General features: G+C 50.6%; 1 protein-coding gene across 4 annotated transcripts; it reads left to right on the forward strand.

The window, feature by feature from the left end:
• The first annotated feature begins 1,217 nt into the window (after positions 1-1,217).
• On the forward strand, positions 1,218-19,678 carry MGAT1 (alpha-1,3-mannosyl-glycoprotein 2-beta-N-acetylglucosaminyltransferase). Of its 4 annotated transcripts, none has more exons than XM_046668131.1 (3): positions 1,218-1,355; positions 2,218-2,649; positions 17,140-19,678. In XM_046668131.1, exon 3 carries the CDS (start codon positions 17,262-17,264, stop codon positions 18,603-18,605), a length of 1,344 nt encoding a protein of 447 aa, XP_046524087.1. In that variant the 5' UTR covers positions 1,218-1,355; positions 2,218-2,649; positions 17,140-17,261; the 3' UTR covers positions 18,606-19,678. The 4 variants fall into 4 exon arrangements, with proteins under 4 accessions (XP_046524087.1, XP_046524085.1, XP_046524083.1 ...); XM_046668129.1 differs by having other exon boundaries at positions 1,228-1,747; XM_046668127.1 differs by having other exon boundaries at positions 1,228-2,649.
• The last annotated feature ends 1,126 nt before the right edge of the window (positions 19,679-20,804 follow it).

The following is a 20,804-nucleotide window of genomic DNA, read 5'->3' on the forward strand; positions in this document are numbered from 1 at the left end:
GACCTGTTATATTTGAGTGTAGTAGCAACATAGATTTTGTTTTAACAATGATCCCAATATTATGATGACATCTTTCTAAATAAAAACATCATTTCAAGACTCCTAACCCAGCAACTACTACATTCCCAGGACCGAAAACAGGCAAGTTAGTCGCAGCTAGGAATCTGGAGACACCACGTGGATAAACAAGCCAGAATACTGGAGCCTAGGTTCCAGTTTTCAAAAGGGGTTAAAAACGGAGGCCGCAAATCTGTCTACAGTCCTGGCAAGATTCTAGAATATGTCATTAAATGGATGACACCTGAACTCCCCAAATTCGTAGTAGCTCTTCTTGGATTCAGCTTGAAATCGAGAGCAAGCCGGAGGAACATCGTTAAGAAAAGCGACCAGGGCCACTCCGGCGCTCGGTCGCGCGGGGCTCGAAGGGGCGGAGGCCGCCTGGGCGATCCCGTCCGGCCACTCCGGCTTCGCGGCCACACCGCCCAGCCGCTCAGGGGCGGCCCGCGGGCCGAGCGCGGGGATTACTTCCGTAAAGCGCTCGCACGGCGCGCGAGCCGCGAAGGGCCGTCCTGGGCCGCAGCACGCGTTCTGGGAGCACTCGCACCCTCTTCCTTCTCTTTTCACGCCCGAGGAAGGCCCTGCCGCAGCGAGAGCAAGTCAGCGATGAACAAGGAACACAGCCTTCCCGGGGTACCTCTGCACAGCTCCCCGCGCTGCCGGCTTCCCGCAGGAGGACCAGCGCCCGCTCCAGAACCGAGTCCCGCGGGCGGTTCCTAGCCCCTCGGAGCGAGGAGAGGGGCCGAGGCTGCGGCGCGCAGGCCACGCCCCACGCCCGCGCGCCGCGCCCCGCCCCCGCGCCCCCGGCCGGGGGCCGAGGCGTTATGACGCATGCGCCCTTCTTCCGCGCGGCTCGACGTGACGCGCGCTCCCGCTCAGCCGCAGTCTGCCCCGCCCCTTCTTGCACGGCCGCTCGTCTCGCCCCCAGCTCCGTTCTCACCCAGACCCGGCCCTGCCCACACCTCGTCTCCAGTCCTGTGAACAGTGGCTGCAGAACAACCTCGAGCCCTGCAGACCCACGTCCCATGCTCCCGTGGTGGCGGCGGTGATGGGCGGGGGAGTGGGGAAGAAGAATAAGCGGGATGGGGGGGCGGCAGTTGCCGCGGGCTCACTTCCGGAGGACGGGCGGAAGTGGCTGTGGTGGGTGGTGGGGGGGGAGAGGAGCGCGAGGGGAGGGCCGGGCCGCCGGGGGTCGAGGGGGTGGGGCCTGGGCCGGCCTTGGGGCCCCGGCCTCGGGCCTGCGCTCCGACAGGGGGCGGGCCGCGGCTCCCTGCCGACGCGGGGCGGGCGGGATGCAGGTAACGGCCCCGCGCAGATAGGGCCGGGGTCGTCCGGCCGGCCGAGGGGTGGGGGCCCGAGTCTAGAGAGGCTCGCGGCGTCCCCGCTTCGCCTGTGAACTCTGAGCGCGGGTTCGGAGGAGAAGGGTGGGAGGAGTTAAATTCTTGGCGGGGGGGCGGGGGGTAACGCCACGCCCCTACAGGAAGGAAGGCTGTGTGTGTGTTTAGAAATAAATTTAGAAGGGAGGAGGCGACGGGGTGGGCTCCCGGACTGAGAAATTGGAACATTGGGGCTGTTGCTGGCAGGACTTGGGCCTCTGACATTCCAGGAGAGTGCTCTCGGGAGTGGCCCCAGGAAGGAGTTTGACAGATTGGGAATTACGTCTCTGGCAGTTTGGGAAGCAGAGTGGGAGGTGAGAGTGAGGGGAAGGGAGCAAAGGATGCCTGTGAAAGGTGCCAGCATCTAGGTCTGGAATGGATTTAGTTGAGTCGGGGAGAGCTGACCAACACCCTAAGAAGCTTGGGAAATGTAGGGCGATTAGTGTGTGGCACTAATAAGAGGAGAACAGGAGGAGGATGTTCCTTTCTGTATTTCTTAGAAGACAGTCTCCACTCACCATCAGTGCTTTTGGTTACTTTTCTTAGTGAGAATGGGTGCTATCCTTCCTTTATCCTGAGCCATATATATGTATACAGATTGATGAGGTGACTGTTTTGGGGTGCAGTATGTGAGTGAAGTAGGTACTTTGTATAATCTTTGGAGTGTTTAAGGAAGAGTTTTTGATGATAAAGCAGAGTAAAGGAATCTAATTTAGGTAAGGAGTTTTAAGAATCCATTTGGGTGATAGATTAGAGAGTGTCATAATGTTTAAATGTTCCGTAGATTGATACAGAAATCAGCCTCCTGGGCCATGCAGGTTCTAAGGCCTGTTTCTTCTCATGAGCCCCAGCAGAAGACGGATGGACCATTCCTCACAGTGGATGACTTCCCTTCCCTGAGCAGGAGATGGGATAGTGCCTGGGATCTGCCCATCGTCAGACTCTGGGCTTAATAAGCCAGCTGAATGAAGGGATGTAACAGACCCTTGGGAGGGACACTGAAGCCTGCAGTGGGGGGGGAGGGGCCTGGACATACCCCTTCCCCCCCAGACTCCTCCCCCTCAGAGTCCACTCAGCCATGGACTTTGGACCCGGATAAGAGGAAAGAAGCTGTACTTTGTTTGGTGTATCCGATTTGGAATTCTCAGTTTCAGAAATGGAGTTCTGGATGGACGTTTGATGGTCTCCGGGGAGCAGCTGAGAGAAGAGAAGAAAGGTAAGGCTCCTGCTTCATTTCCTGCTTGGTGTCTTTCTGCTCCTGTGCAGAGTGCTGAGTGGGACAATTCTGGGGACACTGCCATTCAGGAAGTCCAGTGATGTGAACCTTTCCCCTGATGGGGGTACACATGAAGCTTCACCTCTCCTTCACTGTCGGGGTGCAGCCTTGTTCCCAGGCAGGAGGAGTGCCTTGTACGGGGTTTTGAGTACTGGCAATGGTGAGGTTAGGCCAAGGAGAACTTGAAAAGAATTTAGGCCTCTGAAGGAAGGTTGGATTAGATTACCTGTAAGGGCGTCTCCAACACGGAGATAATAGGATTCCACATCAGTTTGGGCTGAATAAGACTCTGGAATGGATTACCCAGGCAGAGGCAGGCTGCTGTGTTTTGGGGAGCTAACTGAATAGAACTGCCTTGCTGGGGGGAGGGTGGAGGCAGTAGGAGACGGTCTAGATAGCCTCCTAAATTCTCTCCCCTCCGCCTCCCCGTTAGGCCATGAAGGCTCACTGAAAGAGCGGAGGAACAGAACACAGGCTTGGGGATCAGGATTTGTGTTTACCTCTGCCTTTCCAAGTCCATGTGCAGCCCTAGATATGTCGGTTAAGTTCTCTGGTGTTCTCTTCACCTGCAAAATGGGGATAACTAACTTTCCAGGTCCCTCACAGGTTGCTACAAGGAGCAAATGAATTGAAAGATTTTGAAAAGTCTCCAGGGCCACATAACAGTAACATCGACATTGCTTGATAGGTTTGTATAATTGTTATAAAGAGAAAAGCTCTGAATTAGGAGTTCTGTTCTTTTATTGAATTAGTGTGCTGGCTAAAGCCTTAGATGTCCTTAATTGAAAGCCTGCCCCGAATTTGTCTCATCCTGTTCCTGTTAAACTATACCTGGGGTTATCAATTGTGGAAATGGTGCATGGGGTCCAAGGAGAACAGACTGAGGGATTCTGGCCCTCAGGGCTCTCCAGTCAGCGTGGCTAAGTGTGCCTTGTTGGGGTAGCAGATTAAAGAGGGATGGAGGAAAATTTAAGTTTCAGAGGCCAAGTGTCTGACCCCTGGGAGGTGGAGCTGCATTTCTTGGAGCGAGCACTGGGCCTTTCCTTCCTGTGCCACGTGCTAGTCTTCTCTTCTGTTCTTTAAAATGAATTTTTTCAGACTGCCATCTCTTAGCCCTTCATATTTTCGCAGGCTCTGTTCCCACTTAAAGCAGACCTGTGCATGGTTACCTCCTGCCCGCTCCTTCCTTGAACTCTAGTTTACCTATGCCAAGATGCCTGCTTTTCTCAGTGACAACAAACAGTGGAGAGAGCTGCTGGAAATTTTGATAGTGGGCTGTGGCAGCCTGAGTGAGGGGCAGGAAACTTGGCTTCTAGCATCTCTTTGCCTCCCACTAGCTGTGTAACACCTGGGTCTCACATTCATTGGGGGCTGGCAACAAGAACTAAGATCATTTGCAAGCTGAAAATCATGTATGTATGACTTAGTTTCTTTCTTTTTTCCCCCTTCTTCCTTCCTTGCCTGAGTCTCCCCCGTGTCCTGAGGGCTGGGCTGGCAGGCTTACGTGAAGTCACTGGCCCTGAGCTGTTCCTTCTCTGGTCTAATGTGTGGGGCAGCCCCTTTAAGGTCAGGCTTCTATTTTAGGAGGTCCGGATTTTAGGTTGGGCATGTCACCTCCCCCAGCATCACCCAGCAAATTCTTTTTGCCAGTCTGCTTAGGCACTGGGATCATAGTGATCCCTCTGGAATGTGTGGTCCCAGGATGCCTCTGCAGCCTTCATCCTACCTCGGAGGCCTGTGAGTGCTTCGAGGCATTTGAAGTACCACACAGTTGTGTTGTATAGTGCTTACGTTATGTGAAGTGTCCAGGCTGTTTGTGTCTGTTTTCCATCACCACATTGTTGTCAGGAAGACAGAGCAGGATTATTTCCACAGTTTGATATATGAGGGGAAGCTACAGAAGCCCTGAGCAGAAAGGGCTTGCCTAGGTGTGGAGTGGCAGATGCTGTGATCACCTGCCCTGGGCTGTGCTGCTTCTGTAGCATCTGACCTGACAAGGGCCTTCTGGATTCTGCAGCAAACCTCCAGGGAGGGGAACTCTGTGCCCTGTCAGACAGCCTTCTGGTAAGACATTTCCTCCTTAAATTGAGCTGGAATTCCTCTCCCATGTCATTTCCACTGAAAGCACTAGTTTTGCCCTCTGCCTGACCCACAAGACAGTCCTCTCAAGACAGCTGTCAGCCTTCCCACAGGGGCACCTTCTTAGAAGGGCACTAGGATGCTTGGGCCACTGATCCAGGACCAGTGATAGACTTAAACAAACATTGTGTGTGTTTTAACTGAATTTATTTATACCCTTCTTTTTCCCAAAAGGAATTGTAGGTGGCTAACCAAAAGTTCCATTTCACAAGCCTTGCTTAGTGATTTATTGTGTTAATCGTGTCTGTCTTCTTTGATCTTGATGAGCTGAGTTTCTGGGTCTTGATGGGGAGTGGGGATGTTGGGAGGAGGGGAAAGGGGAAAATAGAGACAACATTGATTTAAAACTTTGCTTTTACTTCTACTGATGGTTTCAAGCCAAAATCTGTCTTAAGTTCTTTCCAAATTGCAAAAAAATTCAGGGTATCTTGGGCATGGTTCTATGGGAGGGCAGTTTCCTGGATCAATTTTCATTGCTTCTCCTTATCTCTTCAGTTCTCTTCTGGAGGTGGTAGGGGTGGGCAGGATACACTATTGCCCCTTCTAATTCTCTCTTATTCTATGACCAGATCTTCCTCTTTCTTCCATCTTCACATAATCCAATCTCAGTTTCATCCCCAGAATCCAGGCACCTGGCTCCTTGTTTCTTCTGCCTTTCTTCTTCTGTAACCCTTCCATCAAGAGCCCAGGGCCTCTTTTCCCAGATCATCACCCTGGCACTCATCCCTCTGGCTTCTTGACTCTCAGACCAAATGTTTTCTCTTGCGTCCATCCAAGAATTCAGTCCATCCTGATTCTCTAAGCAGGTCCTTTCTTCTTGAGACAGTCATTTTGTAGTCTGGGAATTTCTACTCTTAGATCTTCCTGTGAGCCTTGGAATCTAAACAAAGGACTGTGGTGATGGGGTGTGAGTTATGGTGCACAGGGAGTCCCCCCGGTCCTGTTCCCCATTAAACTGTCCTAGATGGAGAAAGAGTATTGTTAGAGTTGGGATCTGACATCTCATCAACCCATGTCATGGGCTTCCCACCTTTCAGCATCCCACTCTGCCCTTTGTCCTGGAGAGTGATTTTAGCTTCTGATATCTTGGATCTACAAACTAATGTTTCCCAACTTTTTACACTTTTAGGAAACTTTTATCATTTTCCCTCTTGCCTTGACAATGGAGTGTGAGTGTGTAGGCCTCCCATGTCCCTGTCATGAGGAAAAACTTAGAGAAGGGGCAGAGGTACAGAGACACTGGCCCCTGGCTGGCACGAGTGTGGGCTCGCATCTCCTGCCATGGTCCACACAATCAGCTAAGCTGGAGGCCTTGGACACACAGACACCAGCCTCACTGATGTGTCAGCTCTTCTCTCACTCTGCTCCTTCAGGGGTAGGCTCCAACTGCTTCTACCAAGATTTCCCCCCTGCCCCACTGTGCGCCGGTCTGCTGGACGCAAACAGCTTAAGTGCACTTGCACTCAAGGGTGCATGAGGGGAGGGAATGAGTGCTAGCTTTGGAGGCAAGAATGGCTGGGTCTAAAACCTGGCCTTGCTCCCCCAGTAGGTCTTCTTACCTTCAGCAAGTTGGCACCTACCCTGAGCCTCAGACTCATCTGTAGAACAGGATGATAATGCATACTCTGTAGAGCTGCTAGGAGTGTTAAAGGAGAGGCTGAGGGAGGGGTCTGGCTTGTGGAGGACTCTGCAATTTTTAGTGCCTAATCTCCGTCCAGGGGCCTTTAGGGCGTGCCCTGCCTTTTGTTTCTCTAGAACCCTTCAGGTAGAAACAAGCTAGCAAAGTCAGTCGGTAACCTCACACCGCAAAGTTCCCGCCTGCTCTGTGCTCTGAAACCCAGGAGGGAAGTGGAGGTGGGAACAGTGTGGTGCCAGTAGAGTGTTCTGATCACATGGGAGGCCAGGCTCTGGGCTCAGTCCTTCCCCAGAAAGTTAGCTGCATCAGCAGCCAGCAGGTCTGAGCTTCCCACCCTCAGTTCTTAGGGTCGGATCCAGACATCTAGGCTCTTCCAGCGTGCTTCCCCCATCCCCTTTCACCGGGCTATCACAAAATCCTGTGACTGAGTCTTTTCCTCCTTGGGTGTGGTGGTTCTACCCTGGGGACAGGTCTGTCTCTCTGCTCTTTTACTCAGAAGTAACAGCTCTCATTCCCCACCTACAAAGGAAAAAACAAAGAAAGAAAAAAACAGCTGGCCCTGCCCGCCTTCGGCGCAGGTGTTTCCTCCGTGACCGCTCTTTCGGCACCCGGTTCCGGTTCTCGCATCCCTGCGCCGCGCGCCCCTCCGCCGCCCCGGATCCTCCTTCCCGGAAGCTAACGTCTGGCGGCTTGTTGGGGCAGGTCCCAGACCCTTGGCCTTGGGCTTGGTGAACGACTACCTGGGGTGTCCTGCGTACCTCTCAGGCAGGTCTCCGCCCCCTGCCCCCAAACTCCTTGAGGCTCTTGGCGCCGGGGCTGGGGAGGAGGAGACGCTGGGAGAAGTCTGGACTGAAGGGGGTGGAGGGTGTGGGTCGCGTCAGGTATCGACCCAGAGACTTGCGATTGGAAGCCGGAAAGGACCCACTGGTAACAGCTGCCTCCACAGCGCCTCCCAAAGTTGGGGACCCCGGAAAACTTGGGTTGCCCCCACGGCGGGTCACTGCCTAGCGTCGGGGTAGGAGGCGGGCCCGGGAAGAAGGGGCGGGGCGACGCCCCTGGCCGCCCCGCCTGCCCCGGGGACGGGGACGGGCCACGTTGTCTGCCGGCTGCTGCCCGGCGCGCCTCGGGAAGGGCCGGCCAGGCGGAAGGCGCCAGGGACGCGCGAGCACGGGCTGGCCCCGCGGCCCGGGCAGGGCGGCCCGGGTCTGAGCCGGGAAGTTGGGAAGGCCTGGTGAGTAGGGCCGGAGGCGCCTGCGTTCGGCCGCTCTGGGGCTCGTGCCGGGAGGGGACGGAGCCCGGCCGAGGGAGGCCCTGCGGGAGCGGAATGGGTGCTCTGGGTGCGTGGGGCCCGGCTCGAGAAGCTGCCCATTTTCGAGCCTCTCGTGTCCCGCGAAAGCCCCGCGCCCGTGAGCCGAGCGACAGGGCCCAGGCGCTTCGGCCGGCCGCGCGCCCCCTCCCGAGCTGGGAAGTGGGAACTCTCCGTTCCGCTTTCGGAATCCCAGGCCTCCAGCTGTTGGAGGGAGGGCGGGCTCTGCGGGCAGGGGAGGCGGTGGTGAAACTCGGCCGCAGGGCGGACGTGGGAGCGGGGCCGGGAGGAGCTGGGGTCGCTGGAGGGGGTATGGGGAGCGGGAGTGGGGGCTGGCCTTTCCCAAACCCCGTCCCAGCGTCCTTTCCACAAGTTACTAGGGCTTCTTTCTCCTCAGCCGTAAGGAAGAATAGATTCAGTATGGAGAAATACAAGTTAGCAAGAAAACTTTTCCCACCTGTTTGCTTACGTGTGTGGAGTACGGGCTCCTGTGACGTGTGAGGGCCCCGTCTTAGAAACTGGAGCAGAGGCACTGTGGCCACCTGATGTGCCTCTCCACAGAACAGTGAGCCTGGGGGTGGGGCTCCACCTTAGTTAACCCTTGCTCTTGTGGTGTGTTTAGTCTTTGCTTTAGAACATCACTGGCTGAGATGTCCAGCTTGCTTTTCCTTTATAATATGGAAAGTCCTTTATAATACTTTTCAGACCACGTAGCCTTTTCTCTTAGAAGCTCCTGTCTTGGGGATGTGCCTCCCATCGTGTATCACTGCTGCCTGACTCTTCCATTGAGATCACTTGTAGTATGTCTAACCCCCAGTGGCATGTGTGGCAGGTTAACTTATTTCCTCTTTGGGACATTGTCACTATCCTCTTTATCATTAGGGACCAGGGACTTTGGAGATGATCCTAATCAACCTTCTCATTGTTCAGATGAGGGAACCGAGGCACAGGTGGGTCAAGTGACTTGTCGGAGGTTACCTGGTTTGCTGATACTGGATTGCCTGAATCGCAGGGCCTTCATGCTTTTTGCTACCCTAACGCCGTAGCCGTACTTCCCCTTCGCCTCTTCTTTTCTAGGGTGAATAACCTACATCCTTTCCCTCCTAGGTTTTATTCTCTAAGCCCTTGAATTATTTAGTGTATCTTCTCTGACTCCCTTTCAGTTCTTCCATCCTTCTGAAATTATGGAGCCTGGTATATGAAACTAGTCTAGCAGAAGCCTAATGATGAGCGAGAAAGTAATTGTTACATCTCCATTATTTATGGTGTATTCTAATCTTCTGGATTTTTTAGGCAGTGCTTTTTTATATACTAAGCAAGACGGGAAAAGTCTGTCAATATTCCTTCAACTCCCATATTTCATTTTAAAGCTAAATATGACTTCTCCATTATTGATCACTATGGGAAGTTGATTATTTGGTGTTGTCTTACTGTTTAAGAAACATTTTTTGCAGAGAGGGGGAACTGGTTGGAGAATACCATGGAATCAGAGTGTTAGAAAGGGATCTCACAGCTCCTCGGCAGTCCTTCACATGAAGAAACTGAGACCATAGGGATTGGTGAGACCTGCCCAGAGCCTCCTGGGTTTTGGCTGAGGGTTTTATATACTGAAAAGTCTCACTCCTGATCTCCTGCCACCATGCAGATGTCTTTGTGCTTAGTGGTCTGGACCAGCTGTGTCACTTCCCTAAAGGAGTTGTGAAAACTCTAGCAAATTAAAACCAGTTTGAGCCTGTGCCTTGCTGGCAAATATTAATAACAGAACATCAGGGACTCAAGTCAGAGTTAAGGACTGTTTTATTTTAGAAAAGGAAGGTGTGGCAGATTATATTTTCCCAAGATGGCCACACCCGTAAGTATCCCATACCACATGTTGTTACAGTTGGACACTGTCCTCCTTCCACGCTGTGGTAAGGTTTGTGGTTGGGATTTCTGAGTCCCCTGACTTGTAAGGCAGAAGTGATCCAACGCTGAATGGTGAGAACGATCCAGCTTGTTTGCTTTCTTGGGACACTCACCTTTGGAAGCCAGCCATCATTTTCAGAAGAAGCCCAGGCCAGGTGGAGAAGCCACATGGAGGTGTTCCAGCCAGTACTCCAGCTAATGTCTCAGCTAATGCCAATAGCAACCTGCAGACATATGAGAGAATAGCCCTTTAGGGGAGTCCAACCCCCAGCTTTCAAGTCTTCCAGCTGGGGTCCCAGACATCATGGAGCAGACACATGTCATCCCTTCTGTGCCCTGCTGTCCAAATTCCTGACCCATAGAAACTGTGAAAGGGAATAGTGATTGCTATTGTTTTAAGCCGCTAAATGTTTTCATTTCTTCAGCAGTAAATATCTAATTAGGAAAAGGATGTGAGTAGAGGCAGGCCCTCAGAATTGGGACTTGGTGGGACCTGAGCACAGAGGGCAGGAAGAACTCTTGCCCTCCTTGTCAAGGCTGCTTAGAGTCTGTTTTACTCACTGTTTCAGGAACTTATTGCGGCATAACGAATCAGCCTAAAACTCAGTGGCTTCAAACAACAGAATCATCTTATTTCTGTCTCAGCCGTGTGGTTCTTGCTTGTGGTCTTGCATGCAGTTGCAGTCAGTTGTGGCTGGGCTGGGATTATCTGGAAGGCTTCCTCCCATGTCGAGTCGCTGATTCTGGCTGCCAGCTGCAATACCTGTAGGCATCCTGCCACGTGGCCTGGGCTTCCTCTTAGTTTGGTGGCCAGATACCAAGAGCAGGCATCTCAGGAGCACTAGGTGGAAAGTATTGCCTTTCATGAGCTAGTCTCCTGAGTCACATAGCATCACTTCCTCTGTAGTCACAGATCAAAAAGAGGGATATAGACCCCACTCTGGAGGAAGGAGTCGTCACTTTGTAAGAAGAGCACATGGGATGGAATGTGTGGTGGTCATCTTTGGAAAATGTAATCCTTTACTCTGTGCTGGTTTGGTCTTCTTTTTCCTTGATGTAGTTAATAATGCAAGCAGTCTTCCACCTAGCCACTTGAACTTCATAACGTGCCAAGCGCTGTGATAGGCTTAGAGATCATAGAGTCTTTTTCCTAAAGAGTAAGGTGAGAGCCAGGGAAGGCATGGCTACAGAGTCTCTTACAGCATGGAAGAGAAAGACAGGAGGTGTAGAGAGAGTGCAGTGGGAGTGTAGTTGTGGGAAGGCCTAGCTCTGCTTGGGATGTTACAGGAAGACTCACCTGAACTGGGCTCTAGAGGATGTGAGAGTGCTTGCAAGTGGGGCTGTGGATACTATTTCAGGGTAAAGGACCACCCAGAGTAAAGACAGACAGCAGTGTACAAGTGTACTTATTGGGAAACAAGTAGGCTGCGGAGGCTAGAGTATGGAGTTCCTGGGATTAGGTTGGAGGTGAGGTTGAAAGAGGATGTTTGAGTCACTTTTTTGTGAAGGCCCTGTGTATTATAATAAAAAGTTTGAGTTTTATTCTGTGGGCAGTGGCAGCCTCTGATGGTTTTTAAGGCAGGTTAATGTTGTGACCAGGCGTGTACTTCATGAAGAATACTCTGTTGTCTTTGGGAAGGTTGTTTGGAGGGAATTAAGATTAGCAATATGTAGACCAGCTGAGAAGCTACATCAAGAGTTCAGGCTTAAAACGATATTTCATAATGAGGAAAGAGTTCAGATTACAGGATTTGGGGGCTTGAAATGGGACGACGGCAGTGAATGAGCATCTGTCTCTTCCATTGTTGTAATTCTTGGGGCTGGATGTATTATAGAATTTAGAATTTTTTGGATTTTAAAAAGATGATCTGGTGCATTTACAATGTAGTATGAGATCTGGAGCAGCACACTGTAATCCGACGTGTTTATTTCCATAGCAAAATATGTGAATAGTCACACTAAGTGGGATAAATAAAGACTATAAATAGCCTAACATTAAATCAGATCAGATTTTGCCAAATGAGATTAGGTCGGGTTTTATTGCCAAATGAGTGTAGAAAACTACTGTTTTTTTCAGTACTTTTTGGACTTGAGAATTGCAGTTAAGGGGTTGTGGGCGTGTGGCATCCACACATAAGCTAGTTTTTAGGTCATAGGCAAGTCTCCTGAATGCTCAGGATCCTGGCATAGCAACTTGGCAGTGCTGGAGGAGCTGATCACCATCCGCCAGTAGCTTTTAGCCAACGGGATTTGACAGATGTCCACGAGGAAGTTGTGCTGGTGCTGCTGGTTGTGAAGGGGAGGTGGACCTCACGTGGTCCAAAGGCTTCAGGGAAGATGTCCTGGCAGAGACATGAGTCAGAGCATACCAGGTGAAGAAGACAGAGAGGAGCAGACCAGGCATACAGGCACATGCAAAGGCCCTGAGATGGGCTTGGGTATTTGGGGCCTGGAAGGAAGCTAGAGTGAAGCAAAGACAGCCAGCGAGAGAGAGGACAAACAAGTGACTGGCCGGCATTTATGATGTCACGTGCTGGGCACTGTTCTAAACAGTGATGTGCATTATCTCACCCAATCCTCACAGCAACTCAATGGGGTATTCTATTATGGTTTCCCTCTTAGAGGTAAGAAAATTGAGTCTCAGAGATGTGAAAAAGCTGGGGGTGATGCCAAGCATTGCCCTCAGGCTGTCTTACTTGCCCTTGTTGCTGCCTTACCCTCCCAATGGTGGGACTCAGAGCAGTGCTCCCTGGAGGAGCGGGTGGGCTCTGCTGGCCAAAAGCTGGCCTTCTGGGTCAGGCACAGCCAGCTGCTGGAGGGTGCATGCGCTTGTGTATGGGCACACGTCACTAACTTGCAGACAGAGTGGAGGATCTTGCTTTGGAGAATATTTGGAGAAGCAGTAGGAAACCAACCACCCTGGGACTCTGGATGAGTCTGTGGAGAAGCGATGGGGCCTGGGAATAGGGGTGTTAAATTTTCTTATGGCAAAAGGAGTAAGTTCTGTTTGCGAACCTGAGGGCTGTGGGCTGGAGAATAAGGCCCTGAGTGCTAAGGTGGAGGCCTCTCAGGACTGGGGCAGCAGTTTCCAGCCATCGTAGATGTTTACAGACTTAGTAAGATCTGTGCAGCTTAGAAGGGGCAGCAAGCGGGGGAGGTCTTCTAGGCCTTGGGTAGTGGGTGTAGGCTACCTAATTCTAACGTCTGGAGCACAGTGAAGGCTTTCACAAGTCATCTGATAGGTAGCAGAGATATGGTCCCTTGGGTTTTTGCCACCAGTCTGAGAGCTTGCTGGTCTGAGGAGGCTCATTGGTAAGTCAGAGACAGGCCTGCTCCTCCAACCCTGAGGCCAGCACTTCAACTCATGGAGTTCAGTCTCTTCTCCTTCCTAGCCTCTTTACCTAAAGACTTTTTCCTGCCCAGTCAGTTAGGAGACAGGAAGATGGGGGATAGGGAACCCCAGCCAGGAGATTGGAGGGAAGCTCCTAACATTGACAAGTCTCCGGGGGGAGTGAAGGAGAACCTGGAGATCTGTCTCTCTCTTCTAGGAAACCCTGATTGGTATATAGGTGCTGGTAAACTGGAATTTTAATGACACAGTAAAACGGAAACAGACTTGAGGTTTCTGAGAAGACTGATCTTGTGGAGTTGTGGGGGTGGATGGTTTCTAGGAGGTAGATACGCAGTGGTGGTACTGGTGGGGGCTGGGGGATCTCGCCACAAGGGAGGCAGAACCCAGATTCCTTTAGAGGCCCTTCAGGATTAGCCCTTTGATACTGGCTACTGGAGAGCCCAGGAGTACAGCGATGACACCTGGGACCTGAGGTTTTGACTAGGATTAGAGAATTGGGCTGTGAGGCAGAGAGGGTAACTGGCAGAGCAGCTGGCATGAGAGGGCACATGCCTGAAGCTTTGGGATATCAAGGAGTGAGACCAGAGGCAGAGGGCCAGGAGAGCCATGTGGACAGGAATGGCAGCTGTCCGGGAATTGGAAGCTGTTGTAGATCTTTTGAAGTGGCAGAGTGAGAACGCTGGGGGACCATGCTTTTTTCTTGTTGGATGTGTGTCCCAGTCCCTTGCCAGAGCCTGGCAGAGAGCAGGTGTGTGACGCTTGCCACGGAGTGATGAGTTCAGGACAAACGGATTGTCCCAGTTGCCCTTACTTGGCCGTGTATTGATGGATGAAGCTAGTCGGAGCTGTGGGCCATTCCTCATATTTGATTTTTAAGAAACTTTATTTGAAAATAACTTCACACTTATGAAGAAATTGCAAGAATAAAAATGGTATAAGGACATTCATACTCACCTTACTCAGGTTCACCTGTTGTTAACATTTTGCTTCATTTTCTCTGTCTCCCATATATAAATATATTTTTGTTCTGAACTACTTGAGAAGTTGCATCTTTATGGCTCTCTACTTCTAATTACTTGAGTGTGTATTAGCTAAGAATTGGGGTATTCTTTTACATGGCTACAGTATGGCTATCAGTAAGTCAACACTGATACTTCAGCCTACTGTCTATATTCCAGTGTTGTCATTTGACCCAATAATGTCTTTTTTTTAAGGACAGTTGTGTTGAGGAATAATTGACAGACAGTCAACTGCACATATTTAAAATGTACCATTCGACCAGTTTGGACATCTGCGTATACCCATGAAACTATCACCACAATCAAGATAATAAACACACCCCCCCCTAAACTTTCCTCGTGCCCGTTCGTAGTGCCTGTCCCGCCACCCTCACTGCTCCGTCCTCAGGCGACCACTGATCTGCTTTCTACCACTATAGTTGCTTTGTGTTTTCTGGAGGTTTATATAAGTGGAGTCATAGTGCATGTGCTCTTTTCTTGGTCTTTCACGCCTTGCACAATTATTTTGAGATTCATTCTTGTGTTATGCATATCAGTAGTTTAAGGAATTTTTATTGCTGAATATTCCATTCTACCAGTAGACTATAGTTTGTTTATCCATATTCCCCTGTTGATGGGCCTTTGGGTTGTTTCCAGTTTTTGGCAATTCTGAATAAAGCTGCTGTAGACATTGTGTGTAGGTTTTTTTCTGGACATATGTTTTCATTCCTCTTGGATATATATCTAGGAGTGGACTTGCTAAGTCATGTGATGACCTCTGTGTTTAGCATTTTGACAAACTGCTATAAAAGGACATTAGTTCCATACCTCACACCATATACAAAAATTAAAATGAATCATACACCTAAACGTAAAACCTAAAACTATAAAACCTAAAAGAGAAAAACACAGGAAAAGAATCTTTGTCACTTTAAGTTAGGCAAAGATTTCTTAGATACAATGCCAAAAGCATGATCCATAAAAGAAAAAAACCCCTGATAGTGGACATGATCAAAATTAAGAACTTCTGTTAACTTACATTGTCAGGAGAACAGGAGGACAAGGTTTTGAATTTTTGCCAGTCTGATGGGTGAAAAGTGTTATCTCAGTATAGTTTTCATTTGTGTTTTTTCTTACTATGGGTGAAGTTGAACATTTTTCATGTGTCTAAGGACCATTTTAGTATCCTTTTTGTGAGTTGCCCCTATCTTTTAGACAAGGATTTTTGGCCTTCTCCCCCCTCAGTTTTTAAAAGTTGTCGATTAGGGTATTGGCTCTTTATTTGTGATATATGTTGTAAATATTCTCTCCCAGTTTGTCATGTGTCTTTTGACTTGGTTTATGGTGTTTTTAGTCATGCAAAAGTGTTTTATTTATTATTGCATCTGGGTTTTGATTCATATCTAGAAAGCCTTTGCCTGTACCCAGGTTATAGAGGAATTGACCCATGTTTTTATCTAGCACTTGTATAATTTCAATCTTTATATTTAGATCTGTGATCCACTTGGAGTTATTCTTGTGTACAGATCTAATTTTATTTTTTTTCCAAATAGCTGCATAGTTGTTATAACACTATTAATCAGACCATTTTTTGCCCCAGTATTTCTAGATATTACCTTTATCATTTGTTAGATTTCTTTGTATAGTTGGGTCTATTTCTGGAGTTTAAATTTTATTCCATTGGATGATCTGTTTATTTACATACCAGCACCACCTAGTTTTAATTACAGAGGCTTTGTAATGTGTAGTACTTTAATATATCTGGTAGGACTAGTCTGTCTTCACAGCTTGTTGTATGTTCGTTTATTCTTATGAACTTTGGTGTCACTTGTCTAGCTCCATAGAAAAGTATTTCTGTTGAGATTTTTGATGATGCTGAGATGTTCTAATCAAGAACAAGGGCTTTTTAAGTCTTCTTTTGTGTCTTTCAGGAATTATAGTTTTGTTCATATGGGTTTTGAATATTTCTTAAGTCTCTTCCTAAATAGTTTGTCATTTTCATGGCTATTGTAAATAGGGTTTTCTCATCCATTATTTCTTCTAACGCCTTATTATTTGATATGAAGGCAATTGATTTTTTTTGTTTTTGGAGGAAGATTAGCCCTGAGCTAACTGCTGCCAATCCTCCTCTTTTTGCTGAGGAAGACCGGCCCCGAGCTAACATCCATGCCCATCGTCCTCTACTTTATATGTGGGACGCCTACCACAGCATGGCTTTTGCCAAGCAGTGCCATGTCCGCACCTGGGATCTGAACCGGCAAATCCTGGGCTGCTGAGAAGTGGAACGTGTGAACTTAACCACTGCGTCAACGGGCTGGCCCCCGAAGACAACTGATTTTTGATGTTAATTTTTATATCCTGCTATCTTGCTCAATTCTTTGATTGCTTGAGTTGTTTTTATCATTGATTCTCATAGAGTTTTCCATGCATATTTTCATAGCATCAGCAAATAGAGATCATTTTGCTTCTTTTCCACTTCTGCCTTTGTGTTGTGTAGTCCATTGCATTGGCTGACCCCTCCAACAGAATGTTACATAGTCGTGTAAATAGTGGGCACTTGGCTTTGCTCCTAACCTTCAAAGGAATGCCTTGGTGCTTCTTTATTAGGTAAGGTGCTGACTTTAGCTCTGAGGTGTGATATTTGAATTTTTAAGTCAGTAATCTTTGGGCAGTTTGAGTTGAGGAATGGGAGGCAGATTGTCTCACCCCACCTTTCCCCCAAGCTTTGGATAGAAGATGGGAGACGAAATCTGTCAGGTAGGGAAGGGAGGTGGGGTTCCTTTGCTCTCTCCCTTCCACCAGCATCACTCTCTACTTCCCCCTCAAACATATATTGCTTTTCTGAGGACTCATTTTGGAGTACAGGAGCATGTTGTCCTAATCCTATTTTCCTAAGCACGTTGACCTCCCAGATTAGGGGACAGGCGGCACTTTTCTAAGAGAACCCTGAAGTCAACCTCTGGCCTCCCTCCTCCTGCATTTTTTCATCTGTTCCTGGACACCCCGCCCTCCCCCGCCCCCCCGCCCAGTTCCTCCACCCTAGACAGCCCGATGCCTTCGTGATGACAGTCGGTTTTCTCTCTCTTTTCCTCAGGTGCATGGCTGCTGCCTAATCCCAAAACCTAGAGAAACATCCCTAGGACTGTGGGGAGTGAGCCAGGCAAGCCGAGGGCAGCCTCAGCCCCATCCTTGCCTGCCTCCCCTGTGGGGGCCAGGATGCTGAAGAAGCAGTCTGCAGGGCTTGTGCTGTGGGGTGCCATCCTCTTTGTGGCCTGGAATGCCTTGTTGCTCCTCTTCTTCTGGATGCGCCCATCGCCCAGCAGGCTGCCCTCAGATGGCACTCTCGATGATGACCCCACTGGACTTACTCGCAAGGTGATCCACCTGGCACAGGATGTTGAGGTGGAGCTGGAGCGGCAGCGGGGGCTGTTGCAACAGATCAGGGAGCACCATGCTCGGTGGAGACAGTGGTGGAGGGTACCCACTGTGCCTCCACCTGTCCCGCCACACGTGTCTGTGACCTCACTGCCAGCTGTGATCCCCATCCTGGTTATTGCCTGTGACCGCAGCACTGTCCGGCGTTGCCTGGACAAGCTACTGCACTATCGACCCTCAGCGGAGCACTTCCCCATCATTGTCAGCCAGGACTGCGGACACGAGGAGACAGCCCAGGTCATCGCCTCCTATGGCAGTGCAGTCACTCACATCCGGCAGCCCGACCTGAGCAACATTGCCGTACCACCCGACCACCGCAAGTTCCAGGGCTACTACAAGATCGCGCGGCACTACCGCTGGGCCCTGGGCCAGGTCTTCCACAGATTCAAGTTCCCGGCGGCTGTAGTGGTGGAGGATGATCTAGAGGTGGCGCCAGACTTCTTTGAGTACTTCCAGGCCACGTACCCACTGCTGAGGGCTGACCCCTCCCTCTGGTGTGTGTCTGCCTGGAATGACAATGGCAAGGAGCAGATGGTGGACTCCAGCAAGCCTGAGCTGCTCTACCGCACAGACTTTTTCCCTGGCCTGGGCTGGCTGCTGTTAGCTGAGCTCTGGGCTGAGCTGGAGCCCAAGTGGCCCAAGGCCTTCTGGGACGACTGGATGCGCCGGCCTGAGCAGCGGCAGGGCCGGGCCTGCGTGCGGCCTGAAATCTCCAGAACGATGACCTTTGGCCGCATAGGTGTGAGCCACGGGCAGTTCTTTGACCAGCACCTCAAGTTCATCAAGCTGAACCAGCACTTTGTGCCCTTCACCCAGCTAGACCTGTCCTACCTGCGGCAGGAGGCCTACGACAAGGACTTCCTTGCCCGTGTCTATGGCGCTCCTCTGCTGCAGGTGGAGAAAGTGAGGACCGGTGAGCGGAGTGAGCTGGGGGAGGTGCGGGTCCAGTACACTGGCAGGGACAGCTTCAAGGCCTTCGCCAAGGCCCTGGGAGTCATGGACGACCTCAAGTCCGGCGTCCCGAGGGCCGGCTACCGGGGCATTGTCAGCTTCCTGTTCCGGGGACGCCGAGTTCACCTGGCCCCCCCGCAGACCTGGGAGGGCTATGATCCTAGCTGGAATTAGCAGCACCTGCCTTTCCCTCCTGGGCCTCTTCTTTGCTGTGTCATGGACTGAGGCAGGACTGCAGTCCCTGGCTGCATCGTCCTCACTGTGTTTCTCTCTTGGGTCCATTTATCTTCTTTATGTTTTTTTTCTTTTTTCGAATGGCATTCGAGTGCACAGATGATAAGGTGAGAGTTATTCTCCCGTTTTCAAGGGGGTCAAATCAGGGGAACCTTTCTGAGGTATGACTGGAGGTATTAAGCTTGTAGCGTCCAGGTTCCAGGTTTTCTTCTAGGACATCTCCAGGGAGGTTGTCAACTTAAGCTCTCTTGACCAGGCCTCTTTTTCCTATCCTGGCTCTTCCAGCCAGGGTATGAGCCCTCTTCCTGTACCTGACCCCTTCCCCTAGTTGGAGGGGGGCTGGGTTATATGAGAAGGGAGACGTATTTCTGGCCAAAATGACACTAACCAAAGGAGTTTCATCATCAGGGTCCGGGTGGAGCTGTTAGGTTGTCAGGGTTTACTGCCTTCCTCCTGTTTCTCTTCTTCCCCCCTCCTTATTCCTGACTCCTCTTAGCTCTTTTTTCCCTGCATTCTAGCAATTCGTGATTCTAAGATGAAAAGTTGAAGGGAAGAAGCAAGACCTCTCCTCAGCTCATCCCCGGCAGGGGGACGAAAGCCTTGGTGTGCTGGGGCACACCTCCCTCATCCTGCCACAAAGAAACAGACTTTGTCTCTGGGTTTCATCCTTTCTAAAACCGCTCCCTTCCCTGTCACTCTAGGAGGGTTCGTGCTGGCCTGGGGGAAGAGACATTAGCTCCTTGTTCCCCTTTTCCCCAGGGGTTTGGTGCACAGGCTCCTCCCTGAGGCCCGTGGCTTCTGGTAGCCCTGTCAGTGTGAGGTAGAACAGTCAAGACAGGATGGCCCTGGCCTCCCTCCCCTCTCCCCCAAGCATTCCCATGTCCGCTCAGATGAGGATGCAGGTGGCAGGTTGGAGAGCAATGTGTGTTTTTTTTCTTTTCTTGCCTGACCTCAGTTCATGGGAGAAAGTTGAAGCTACAGAATTATTTTCAAAAATAAAGGCTGAATTATCTGAAAAACATGGTGTGTGTGTGTGTATGTGTCCTGGAGAAGGAGGAAAGGGTGGAAAAGGAGGCAAAGGGTGGGAGAAGAAAGGAAAAGAAGGGAGAACAAGGACTAAGGGGAAAGACTGGACAGGTGGGAGGAAGTGGGTCAGTTGAAGGAAGGGAAGCAGAGGACTGGAAGAGGAGAGCGTGGATAAGGAGAGCTGAGGAGGGGCTGGGGGCATGAGAGCAAGGCCAGGCTTGCAGGTGGAGAGGGCCAAGCCCACACTCTGCTACTGCTAATCTCTAGAGGTAGGCTGTGGGGCCGGCAGTGGGCTTGGGCTTGTGAGCCCAAAGGCCTGGTCAGAGAGAGAATGGAGGAATCCCTCATGGAGGGTACTGTGTGCGGGCTGCCCCCTGCTTGCTTAGGCAGCGCTCCTGGGCATCCTCCATGACCTGCCCCTGAGCTCCAGGGTGAGAGCAGTGGACTTAGAGCCCTGACTGTGACCCTGTGGGAACGTGTTTTGCACTTCCACCCAGAACATGCACACGCAACTGGCAGGTGCTTCCTGAGCCTATACCCGTGTTGTGTGTAATGCATTCTGAGAGTTTCTATTCTCCGCTAATTTTTTTTTAGTGGGCCTTGTGACCCACCTTCTTGATTTCGTTAGTGGGTTTCAAAGCCCTGGGCTAGGTGACTGTTGACAAACCATTTCGGAGCTTCACATCAGATGGGTGACCTGTGGAGAGGGGTCACCTGGTCACTGAAGGAGCAGCTCCGGCCTCCTTTCTGGGCTCAGGAATCCCAAGTGTGCTATGGGAACCAGTGTCAGACATTCATTTTAACCTTCTAGATTTTTGTGGAGTTCGTTTTGTCTTCCCACGTGCTCGCAGGTGGACTGTGTAACCCTGTTGGGAAGTGGGGAGATGGTCATTGTCCAGGATTTGCTGTTGGTGGAGAAGCCCAGTGAGGCACTGGATTGACCTGACACCTTGGGTCTGGAAGACTTGGCTGCCAGATTCCGTATTCTTAGCACTGAATCTCTCTAACAGTTGCTTACCAAGTGCATTGTTCTGAGTACTCCACATTAATATTGACAATTTTAATCCTCAAAGCAATCATGGGTGGTAAGTATTGCTCCTCTTTTCTAGGTGA

This window comes from Equus quagga, chromosome 7 (assembly GCF_021613505.1).
Source record: "Equus quagga isolate Etosha38 chromosome 7, UCLA_HA_Equagga_1.0, whole genome shotgun sequence".
Lineage (NCBI taxonomy): Eukaryota > Metazoa > Chordata > Mammalia > Perissodactyla > Equidae > Equus > Equus quagga.

Excerpts from the sequence above, each read along its gene's own strand:
- MGAT1 (XM_046668131.1), top strand. The coding sequence starts at position 17,262 with ATGCTGAAGAAGCAGTCTGCAGGGCTTGTGCTGTGGGGTGCCATCCTC.